The 12,502-nt window shown below is 37.8% G+C and overlaps 1 protein-coding gene across 1 annotated transcript; it reads left to right on the top strand.

Moving 5' to 3' along the window:
- Positions 1–8,017: 8,017 nt before the first annotated feature.
- Positions 8,018–11,057, top strand: LOC112166769. The gene is made up of 5 exons (XM_024303671.2): positions 8,018–9,396; positions 9,495–9,620; positions 9,928–10,097; positions 10,181–10,385; positions 10,481–11,057. The coding sequence occupies exons 1-5, from the start codon at positions 8,743–8,745 to the stop codon at positions 10,649–10,651; spliced, it is 1,326 nt and encodes a 441-aa protein (XP_024159439.1). The 5' UTR covers positions 8,018–8,742; the 3' UTR covers positions 10,652–11,057.
- Positions 11,058–12,502: the final 1,445 nt, after the last annotated feature.

Raw genomic sequence — 12,502 nt, forward strand, 5'->3', positions numbered from 1 at the left:
ATAATCATTGGGTATGTAGGAGTGTTAGGTGTGAGTTAGAATATAGAATCGTCAGAGCATTGGTCGGCTTTGTTGGTGAAGTTGTGAACTTAAGTATAGGTTATTTGAGTTGTAGTCCTTTGAGGAATGGGAACCTCTAGATTGAACTCTAGTGAGGTGATAAGGATTGTTTTCGGGGAAAACTGTATCCTTTCATACAAGATTAGTTGTTTGGTTGTTGAAGTCATTTTGTTTGACTTATACTTGTGTTTGAAGATTTTACAAGTATTTCCCAGGTGCGCTATGCTCCTTTGGTGATGGATTCATAGGGAGGCAGAGCTAGGAGTCGAGGTAGACCCAGAGGTAGGGGTAGAGCCCGAGGTGGGGGCAAGATTCCTCCACCTATTGAGGAGACATTCAAGAACGAAGTCGAGGCATCGAATGTTGAGGTGCCGGTTCCATCTGTTGTGGAGGTTGTCAATGTTGCTGATGCCACTCGTTTGTCGAAGTTGGTAAGGGAGATTTCGAGGATAGGAGCAGTTGGACAGGGAATTCATCTCGTTAGTCCATGGGACTAAGAGTGTGTGGGATTATGAGGGTGAGTTCTGGAAGAGGCGCAGGACTCATCAATAGGCGCCAGCTAGGGAAGCAGCTGCGCGTGTTAGGGCTGCACCTGTGGGGCAGGTGGAGCCCGTGAGGTGTTTCAATTGCGGTGAGATGGGCCATACTGCCAGGGGTTGCATGAGGCCGAAGAATATATATGTATTGGTGGCTTCGTTGTGATGTGAACAATAAATGAAATGAGTTCATTATTTCTCGAGAATTGTGAAATTGTGTATTGAGTCGTCATTGTAGAATTTCATGTGTTGAGATACTACGAGTCTAGTATGATCGTCTTAATTGAGATTTAAGATATGGTAGCTTGTGTAGGAATATTTGTGTGATGATCGCTATCTGTGTGATGACTGGCGAAATCTGTGTGATGACCGGTGAAATCTGTGTGATGACCGGCAAAATCTGTGTGATGATCAGTTGGATGATTGCTATCTGTGTGATGACAGGCAAAATCTGTGTAATGATCAGTTTGATGATTATGCTCTGTGTGAGGATACCTGAATAAGAAGGTACCTTATCTAATTCTGCTTGTGTGCTAGAATGATGTGTGATAGTTGTGTACTTCTTTCCGTGTGTTGTGTTGTGTTGGGTTTTCCCTGTTATCTAGAGTTAGACTTTGAGTGTGGCTTGTGGTGTGATGCATCCTTCATTGTTGTGGTAGTAGAGGGTCTATTCCACTTTGATTGTGATTACAATGACAGGTGATGATTTATGTATGGGTCAAGCAGGGCCAAACCTTAGCTTGATTTTGTGTCTTAAGTTGGGTAGACACTTATTGAGTTGTGATGCTTGGGCTAATGTTGATTTGAGTTGAAGTGAAGGTTTCACTTTCAATTCTTGTAATGCAAGTGTTGCATTATCGAGGAAATTATACAGATACTGTTGTGATAACAGGATTCTGGACTCTTGTGTGATCTGTGTGTAGTGCTGCAATCACAGAGTCTTTGTTGGGTAATGTACAAGGATGAGATCCATGAAATGACTGGGTTACCAGCGAGCGGTGTGGTAAAGATTCTTAGTGTTGTGATACTAGGTAGGGTACCTGTATCTATTGTTGATTTAGGTATGTTGCACAGTGAGACAAGAACAGGTGGTTGAGGAATGAGAATTGGGTGTGGGGATGATTTATCCGTACTTGGTGGCGTGGTAAGTTTAAATTTCAGGACGAAATTTCCTTAAGTGGGGTAGAATGTGATGCCCCAGAAATTCGTATTTATTTTCCAAGGATTTTCCGGAATTAAATGTGTGGTTATTGGATAGTTTCGTGGCTCGTGGATGAAGCAAAAGTGTTTCGGACGAATTAATTATTCGAAAAGTATGGTTTTAGGGGGGGTGCAAAGGTTGACTTTTTATACGTTGGGATTCTCTGAAATCTTCTTTCACGAAAGTCGTAGAGCGCGTCAATACGACTTCATGGACATGTGGAACACGAGAATCGGAGTTCGTATGAAGAAGTTATGGGCTTCAGAAAAAAATTTCATTTTTGTATAAAAGGACAAATTTTTGGGAAAATTGAAAAAGAGCCCAGATTTCCCAAAAAGGAAGCCCGAGCTCAGTCTCTCTCTCCCGAGCACGCGCGCAGCCCAACGATTTCGCAGGCGTCGTTCTTCCTCCTTCGGCCACCATAGGACGTGAAATCAAGTGGGCTTTCGTCGCCTCAATCTCCTTTACACGTCTGTGGTAACCATCGAGTGTGGGACGAGCTGTGATGAGCGATGCAAGGCCGATAAGAGGCCGCTTCGGGGACGAAATCGCCTTGATCCAAGTCGGCGATTCTGGCCACCATAGCAGGTGGTTCTTGAGGGCTTTTGGAGCCCTGAGGACCTAAATGCTTCTCCCAAAGTGGCATGGAGCAATTTCACTTATGGAGGACGAATCGAAGCTTTGAAGTTCTAGGGTTTCAATCGGTCCAAATTGTTCTAAGGTAAAATTCATTCGATTGGTTTATAATTGGACTTTGTTGTAGTTATGAAAGTTGAAATTGGGGTTGAGATGAAGAACTTTGGTGTTGGAAGTTTTGCCAAATTCCGACTTTAGATTGGCGGCGGAGCAGCCACTGTGGTGGTGTTTTCCAGCGGTTTCCGGCCACCTCAGGGATAGTTTCTGTTCCTGAGTTCGATCTACTCCTCGATACGAGCATTTCGATATACTATACGTAATTTTTGGAGATCATATGAGCATGTTAGGGTTTTTACGGTTTCGGACCGTTCAATGTTTCGATCATTGAGGATTCGAGCGTTCGATCGATTTGTGGTTTTGACATATCGATCGTAGAAGTATTCCGGAGACATTGGGTTGTCTAGGATGTGGTTTCGCCTCGATTGGCGTTACTTTGGGATTGTGGTTCGATTTGGGGATTTGAACTTTAATTATTTGTGATTCGTTGACTGAATCAAGGCTGTACTTCTTAGGTGCTTGACAGAGGGCGTTCTGTAAATAGTCTAGTGGTGTGAAGATGCAGCAGGAGTTTCGAGATGAGTAATCTCACAATGTTCATTTACGAACGAAATACCTTTATTGTTTTGAGAGTTATTTAGTTAACTGCAAACTATAGTTGGTATTAGTGACATTCCTGAGTGAATGACCACTTATATATATATATATATATATATATATATATGTGAAATATGTATATTCTTATGGATTGAGGGGTGAATTATGCAATAGCTAATGATGGGTTTCATTATATTGTTTTGAGGCTTGACTTTTCGGGAAATGTTGTTTTAGGAATTGGGAATTCCTATTGTTTGAAAAGTGTCAAGATTTGGTGTGAGTTGCTTAATGTTTTGATCTAGCGACCGAGGGTCGGAAGATCTGAGAGTCACAAGTGGTGATTTCTCCTTTTGATTTGATTTAATGTTTTGATTTGACGACCGGGGAGGTCTGATGATCGGAGGTCACCGGGTGACGTCTCCTTTTGAGAGTTGAGTAACTTTTGGTCCTGAGTGACCGCTTTGAAATGTGTTGATCTGATGACCGGGGAGTGACCTCAGGCAAATATATCGGGATTTCACGCCTTTGGCCGGGTGAGTGGATACGATCAGTTAGAGCTCTAGTCTGTTGCCATTGTACATCATGGGGGGTAGCGGGGAGCTATCTGATGCTCATGAGTACGTGTTTTAAAAGGGATTTTTGGGGATTCTTTCTTTTAAATGTCCGGGGAAGACTTGTGTATCATTATTAATTGTCAAAGTTTCAATTATTATGATTTTATCACGGGGTGACTTGTGTTGATTTGAGAATGTGTTTTAAAAGGTGGTCTGGGAATTCTTTCTTTTAAATGTCCGGGGAGGACTTATGTATCATATTTAATTGTTAGAGTTTCAATTATTATGATTTAGTCACGGGGTGACTTGTGTTGATTTGAGAATGTGTTTTAAAAGGGATTTTCAGGGATTCTTTGTTTTAAATGTCCAGGGAGGACTTATGTATCATAATAAATTGTTAGAGTTTCAATTTTTATGATTTTGTCACGGTGTGACTTTTGTTGTGATTTTGGGGAATTGCATATTGAATTGTCAGAGTTACAATTCATATAATTTTTGTCACGGGGTGATTATGTTGTGTTCTTTTGGGAAAAGAATGTGTTGTTTTGGGAAAAAAAGGTGTGTGTTCCTTTTTACGAGTTGATGGGTTTCTTCGTTAGGCGAGTTGTGCATGTGTGGTTTGAGTTACTCATACGGTTTTACAAAAGCTTACCGGGTTTGTTGTGTGGCAACCCGGTGCACCATTCAAACGATGTAGGGGTTAATCCAGCAGGTCAGGGCAATCGTGGTGGAAGTTGGGGTAGCGTACCTGCAGCTTAACGGGAGGAAGTCAATATGTAAGCATTTGTGTAGTCAGCTCTGAGGAGTATTTACATTTTATTTTGTTGTTGACAATTTAATTCGTAAGCATTTGTAATATATGACTCTATGGAGCGGGTCAATATTGACATAGTGGCTTCAGGGCATCAATATGTATTTGGTTTAAAAGGGAAAAAGTTTCCAGGTATTTTGTATTGATGGCTGAACGATCATGCGTATATAAGTATGGGATTGTATATCGATTTTTATTTTTGTTAAAAAATCAGGGGCGTGATAGTTGTTCTAACCATACCTATTTTAAATGTATCAACCTTTCAAAAAAAAAAAGTATCGATATCACGTGCATGAAATTCAAATTCTTCAACAGGATGTGGAGGATAGATCTGAAATAGGGCGAATTGTCAATGATTGTAAGTCATATTTGACATATTTACACTCTATTCAGGTTAGACATATCTTCTGTGAAGCAAATGCTGTAACTAATAGACTAGCTTATGTTACTAGCTTGAATTACATTAGTAATGTTTGGTTAGATGAGTCTCTTATTATTATTCAAAATGTACTCTACGAGGGGTTCTATGCTGATGCTCGAGCTCAAGGCTCTATGTCCCCCTCGATGCATGATATTAATTTTATAATAAGTCAGGTATGGGGATCTGTCTCCCAGTTTAGTTAAGTTCCAAACCGCTTCAAAAAAATTTTCAAATTTAAAAACACACTCCTCAAAAATAAAGATGTCTTCGATCCAAATTGTCATTGACTAAGAGGGGAGATTTAGACTTAAAACTTCTCTCAAAATTAAGTCCCGACAAGATCATATTTTCATCACATTTGTGAGTCACAACTTCAATGAGTAAAAATCTTATTATTTATTCTCTATGTTGTGAATGATTCTCAAAGAATTCTTGAAGATCCTAACTTCGATTTAGTGATAGAAAGAATTTCTCGAATTAGTGACGGTAATAGTTATTGGTTTTTATGGAATGGATGTTGTTCTAAATTTTCTCATCAAGATGAGAATCTGTCATGGTTTTGTATCAACCACTTTTTCTCATCCTTTACGTCTTTCTATATCTACCCATAACCCATATTGATGGTTTTTGTCCATTTTCGATCATCCGTAGCCCATGGTTTTGACAACAAGCAACTCAATGCCTCATTTTGTTAATTATGGGATGATTGAGAATAACATGAATCCAATATAGTGATACATTCAACTTGAAATAGAATCCAGTTTTGTCATATTACATCCTAAAATTGAATTTGTCAACAAAAGAAAAAGAAAAAGATCAAATCACGCAAGGAGAATCATGAGGTCATCAATGAAGGACTCAATATTAACCTCATAGGCTCATATCATCTTCACATCAATGTGCTAAAAGATTACAACTTCAAGACGCAAGACCCATAATTACTTACAATCCCACAAACTCGAGAAACATATATAGGCATGTGCGTAAAGACATTTTTAGGGTTTTAATTATGGAAGTATTAAAGAGGAGGATCATGAAGGCAATGTCCGTAATCTTATAAAATGAACCGTTATTCTAAACTTACTGGGCTTTCAACCATGACGGAATTAAACACATCGGATTTCTAATACCTTAATATTGCAATAATTCTGTATTTCGATCTTTTTCAGGCATGCATATTTGATTATTGAATCAACAACCAAAAAAGATCAAGAACATGAATGAGATCACACAACCCAAATGGAGAATCTTAGTGATAGATGGCTTGGGAGGAGAGGAGGCCTTATATTCTGTGTTATCCAACAAAATCTTTGGCTTCCTTATGTGACAATAGAAATGGTGTCATGGAGGCTCCACTGTCCTTCTCACATTGGTGGGTGGTGCCTCGTTTTCTTGAAGCCAACCAGTTTTTCTGTTTTGTTATGAAATCATTCTTCAACTAGGGGATGCCAAAGTGGGTCCTTCGATAAAGGTAGAGATAGAGTTTGCTCATTTGAGTGTGTCACGGGAGAGAGATTTGGGGATTCAATTATGGAATGTGTTTTCTATTTCTGTCTCATATTATCGAATTTATTGCAATTTCCCTAGATGAATTATGTGCCTGGAACTGAAATCTGGGTTTGGTTCATTGCTGTCAAATTTTTTGTTTTGACTTTTGTATCTATGACTCATAAACCAAAGATCTAAATAGAATCTAGCATGTCATAATTTGGTAGAATATTCTCATTTCTAAGATAGATACAAACTTAATTAAAATCTCAATCTATGCCCTAATGATGATTAATTTTGAGAAGATTCTCATATTCTGGTTTTCTAACTAGTCATTATATATAATCCTAAGAAAAAAAAAAAAAAAAAAAGGAAATTGGTCGAAGGACCTGACTAGGAAAACACAGTAATTTTTCAAGGCTAAAAGCCTAAAAGATCAAGATTAAGAATAAATAAGGTGATACTGAATATTCAGTAATTATTTGAAGAAGAGACATATTATTGATTCTTTTTATTCGGAGGAGGGTTTCAAACTCTTTGTTCATAATAAGCAACTATTTGGCATATTGTGGTTTCTTTATATTTTGAGGAGGGTTTCAAATTTTGTGGTCCAGCTAATACCATGAATAAAGTAATAGCTAATTAGTAAGGAAGATAATCTAAATAGGATCTAGTACATTCTATTTTTGTAAAATATTCTCATTTTTCACGATAGATAGAACTCAATTAAATTGTCAATCCAAGTCCCGATCACCATTAATTAAGTTTGAGAAATTCTCATGTTCTTGTTTCTTTTAAGTATATTCATTATTATTAGAAACCAAGTTTGGTTGTATGACTTGACTAGGAAATACAACAATTATTAAGGTTAAATGATCACGATTACGAATAAATATAGGTGACAATAGATCTTCTATGAGTAACACATTTTGCTCCTAAAGAGTAAATACTTGAAGAAAAAAATATTGGGAGATTAGACGGTATCCAAACTATGGACTTAACCTAATATTCTAAAGTTCTAGATGAGAAATATTAGAAGACGAGAATAACTAATCAGTATAGCCATTAGCAAATAATGATAATTTGGCCTTGAAATGAGGCTTGATTCATTGTCTCCTTACACAACTAATTTTTTTTTTTTCGAGAAATCCTTAACAACTAATTGATAAGGTAGACAACCATTAGCAAATGAGGATAATTTGGCCTTTGAAATGAGGCTTGTTCAATGCCTTTCAAATTACCTCGCAAACCATAGAGGTTTAAATTATTATTCGAACAATTTCATTTTGCAAGTAGGACTTCATTCATAACCCATTTCCAAATGTTAATGTATACATGCAATGATACGTTTGGCAATTTTCACTTTCAAGAAATGTAATGCCTTGCAACTCACTGCATGGACCACGGTAATCACCGTCCAAGAATCCCATGTTCCACTTTTTCACCTTCTAAAATCCCCCATGTTGGGGATTTGGTGGTGAATTCCATGTTAGGAATTTCGTGGTGTAGTCCATGCATGCAGATATAGCATGTGTCGGTGTCAGAATCAGTTTCACTGGGGTCCCATGAAGGCTTGAAAAGCCAGCCGTAGATACCCAAAAACGAAACAACCCAACAATGGTGACAAGTAGGGCTGGCTTGTAGCTCCATTTGGCAAGTAATTGGAGAGAAAATCTGAGCTGAGTAGGCTTTACTTGGTGGGTGAGAGCTTTAGTTTTTACTTGTCATGATGGAGAGAGAGTTTAGTGAGAGCTAGCAATCAGAGAGAACAGAGCTCACAAGAGTCGGTCTAGGAAGGAAACGAGGAGTGGAGCGAGAATTTTGGCGACAAATTTGACAATATATTAGTATTCATAGTGCTCTAGATTTGCACATATGGTTTGAATTTCGAAAAAATAGTTAGCAAAAAGGGAGAGATTTTTTGGTCATAAATTTGCATATATGAGCTCCTCTCTCTCTCGTCTCATTCCATCTGATCTGTCTCTCAGACAACCAAACTAGATGTGAGAAAAATCTGAAATCCCACTAACTGTGTTCTCTCTCTCAAATTCCTCATCTTTTTCCAATTTTGTTTGTGCTAAAAACGTGCCTAGGCTCTTGGGTTTGTTCCCCTCTCTCTGCGAGATTTTGGGTAATCTTAAATTCCTCCCACACAGAGATCAGTTTGTTTTCAAATCATGGTTCTTCAAAATCCAAGATTTGGGTCCTTCTCTCTCCAATCTTTGTTCTTTCTTTCATAACTCAAAGCACATAATGAGATTTAAAGGGTAGGGGTAGAGCCTGAAGAAGAAGCTCTCATGCTTTCTTTCTGGGTTTTTAATTCCACATTCATTCTTGCAATCTGTGTGAACTTGTAGGAGTGTAGATGGAAGATAGCAAAAATGGGTAAAGAGGAAATAACCCAGAAGTGTACTAGTCCTACTGGTGGCTTTGGTAGATCCTCAAATTCCAAAAAGTCTAATAAGCAAAAGAAAGTGCCACAGAGAGGTTTAGGTGTGGCTCAGCTTGAGAAGATCAGATTAGAAGAACAGCAAAAGAAAGCTGCTTCTGTTTTGACATCACCAACCCCACCTGCCTCTAATTCCTTACCATCACCAACCAAATCATCTCCATGTGTTCCTAATTCCGCTCCGATTAGACATTACCAACCACCCTCTTCAATCCCATTTCAATCTCTGCCATCACTGGATCTGCCCTCACCAAACTCGATTTTCAGGCCACCCAATGCCGATGTTGTTCGAAAGCCGAACAGTATTAGTACTGTTCCATTGCCTAACAAGGAGACTCATGGGTTTGAGATTCCGGGACATGGAAATGTTGTCGTTCCCAACTTGTGGAATCCCAATTGTGAGTACAACAGTGCTGATCTCAATAAGGAGAGTTCATCACGAATTTTGGATCCGGGATTCGCATTTCGGCCTAGTTTGAATAATTTGCCTACTTTCGATAACTCCAACGCGATTTGGGCTCTCCCCAATTTTCCACAAAGAAGACACCAATTTCATCACCAACCACCACCACCTCCTCCTTCATTGGTAAGAATCATATTATTTTTAAATGGGATGAATAATTGACTTTCTGTAGTCTGATCTATGTTTATTAGTATTTTGACAAGGAATTTTGGTGTGTGTAGGTGAATGTCTCATCAGCTACTTCATTATCGTCATCATCATCTGTACTGAACTTTCACACAGAGCCCCCTTCAAACCAAAGCTATCACAGCATCTATACTACACCAATGTGGTCAGAGGAAGAGAGGGTATGATCATCTCTCTATATTTAGCCATATGATTGTTTCTCTAAGTAATGTACTAGTAATTTCTTGTTTTTTTTTTTTTTTTTTACAATAGAAAGTAGTATACAAGCTGTTTCTGATCAAGAAAGGCATTACTATGATACTGATCATCTTAGATTCTGTGAATTATAGTCTGTGTTTTGTATAGAATAGTAGTTGTATTCTGTTGCCTTAACTTGGATCTGTGTGGAATTGGTATCTGTTAATTAGGAGGTACCTAAGAGATTGTTCTATGTTTTGATTAACGGGGACTAAATTTCAATTGTAGTAGATGGTTGGCATGAAAAGGCTATATCCCTTTTCTCACGACAATGACGCTCCCTCAATCAACTTCAAATTCCCAACCTTTGCTCCTCCTCCTATGAGGACAGATGAAACAACTTCATGTGGGAACAGAGGAGGCACCTCTAATTTAGACCCTGACGACAACACAATCTTCAGGTTTGCAAATCTTCATCTTTGTGATCCATTTAAATCCCCCAGTACATGCTTCCTTACATGGTTTTCATTTGCACCATTTTCAGAGAAGGCTCTACCTGCTCAACTAAAATTTCGGAGTCCAATTCGAAGATTAGCATCAAAGAAAATGGGAATGTTAATGGAGATTTTCTCACACTTGCCCCTCCTACAACTAATAGGACATGTCCGAGCCCAAAGTTTAATTTTCCTCCAGCTTATCTAGCATTCCATAACCCTGAAGTCCCCGATTTTGCCTCATTTCCTTATAAAGTAAGATACATCAACAGATACACTCACTTTTCATTCACTAGTTTGCTTTAGTCATATCATCTCATTCTCTAATTGCTTCTATCAAATCGTTACAGGGAAGTTCAGAAGATACATTTTTACAGTCAGGACCAAGTGGTTCAACTCCACAACAGGCTTTCTACACCTTCATCCCACCAGCAAAATCACAAATTGTTAAACCAGCAGCAACCATAAACAATTGTAATGGTGAAGTAGGAGAAACTGTTGATCTCAATTTGAAATTATAAATGGTCTTATAAACTTTGCCAGGCTAGTTGTTCTCCATTCAGTGAACCATGCATAGGAAATTTTTTAGCTTTTCATAAAGTTCTGCCGAGTAGGATGGATGTCTAAATTTGCATATGTAAGCTCTGAGCATTGTGAAAGCGTGGGAGAGTTGATTAAAAAAAAGAAGGAGATTTGTCTGTTTGAGCTGTTACACCACTTTTATGAAGCCAGAAGAGTGGTCGGTTATGCTTTGGGATTCTGTGGTTTATGGTTTGGTTTTCTTTGGTGGGTGGGATGATGGATGACTCAAGGCACTGCTTTGCTAACAAACTGTTGCATGTGGATTGTAGAGGATCTGATTTGGTTTGTCCTATCTTCCTTGACCTTCATGAATCATTATAATCATGGACTTGGGTGTTTTTTCTTCTTCTTTTTTGGCTAATTGGCAAGGAGAAGAGGAGGAATTCGAACTCAAATGGGGTAAATACTCACAAGCAACACAGTTACCAGACTAAAAAAAAAAAAAAAAAAAAATTCAATGACAGTCCACACTCCACTATATGAATCTTTAATCTGGTAGAAACTTTACTAAATGAGATTAAGAATTGATACCTAATCTTGGGCCATTGTCCTCCTTACTGTGTGCGTGTACCGCTCAAAAGTCTTTTTTTTAAAATTTTTTTTCCTTAAGTGGGAGGTTATGAATTTTCCTCATAAAACTCAAAACGTCAAACTATGGAAAGGGGTTATTTAGTGTTTAGTGTTCAGAAGTCAGAACATCTTCTTCTCCTTGGGAGGTCATGAATTATACTCATAGACCCAAAGCGCTGAAATCCATGGATCTGGTGTCCAGAACCTTTTCTTTTCCTCGGGAGGTCATGAATTTTACTCATAGTCCCGAAACGTTGAACCATCGAAGGGCTGGGATGTCTTGTTTTCAGAATTTCCTCTTCTCCTCACACTTTAAAAATGTACTAAGAAAGACAATAAAAGAAGGCGGTGTGTATTAAGAATATAGGTTTGTATATATGAAAGTTCTCCTCTTTTAATAATGAAAAGAAGACATACAAAATAAGACTTGATTAGGAATGAAAGCAAGAGTTTTGGTTGTCGCCAACTATGACAATCTTGTTGGTGGATCGAACATGCGGATTAGTCATCATACTCTTTCATTAAAATCATTATGATGTAAATATGTAATCATGAAATTGAGTTGAGATTAGTCATCAAGTAACCTGTCATCCCGATCCAAAAAAAAAAAAAAAAAAAAGTAACCTGTCATGAAAAAATAGTGTCAAATAATACTTCTATACCTAACCAATTAGGAAAAATTGTGATAGTAATATCGTTATATATTGACTATAAAATTAGGGTAAATGGACAAAAACCCTTATATATTTTGGTATTTCGTCAATTACAACACATTCCAAAATTCATGTTCTACCAATGGTAAGATTAAGAAACATGAAATTTGAATAAGAATTATGGCTTTGCATAGTTTCGCTTGTTGGGAGGTGACATGGGGGCACCTGTGGAATGCAATGGCATGCTGAGACATGTTAAACCTTGCCAACCATCTTTTCTTAAAATTCTCCTATACTATGAGCTCACCATTTGTAGAGCATAATTTTTGAAACGTTTTCCAGGTGACGAAATACCAAAATCTTGAACAATTTTTTAAATAATTTTATTGCTTTTTAATTTTGAAAAATTCATAAAAAGAAATATGTGTCGTATCAAATTCCATTAGTTGGAGAAGTGCTTAAAAGTCATTAATTGAAGGTGTAAATTTTATGTGATATTCATAAAACCACGCGATTTTGGCCAAAAATCGTGCTATATATAGTCCATAGTTTTGAGTAGAAATTATG

The sequence above is a fragment of the Rosa chinensis genome, chromosome 5 (assembly GCF_002994745.2).
Source record: "Rosa chinensis cultivar Old Blush chromosome 5, RchiOBHm-V2, whole genome shotgun sequence".
Taxonomy (NCBI): domain Eukaryota; kingdom Viridiplantae; phylum Streptophyta; class Magnoliopsida; order Rosales; family Rosaceae; genus Rosa; species Rosa chinensis.

What these genes read in the sequence shown, in the direction of transcription:
- LOC112166769 (XM_024303671.2), top strand. Translation starts at nt 8,743, where the DNA reads ATGGGTAAAGAGGAAATAACCCAGAAGTGTACTAGTCCTACTGGTGGC. An exon ending in CACCACCTCCTCCTTCATTG is followed by an intron (nt 9,397 to 9,494) that starts GTAAGAATCATA and finishes TGGTGTGTGTAG; the next exon opens with GTGAATGTCTCATCAGCTAC. An exon ending in TTGCCTCATTTCCTTATAAA is followed by an intron (nt 10,386 to 10,480) that starts GTAAGATACATC and finishes AAATCGTTACAG; the next exon opens with GGAAGTTCAGAAGATACATT.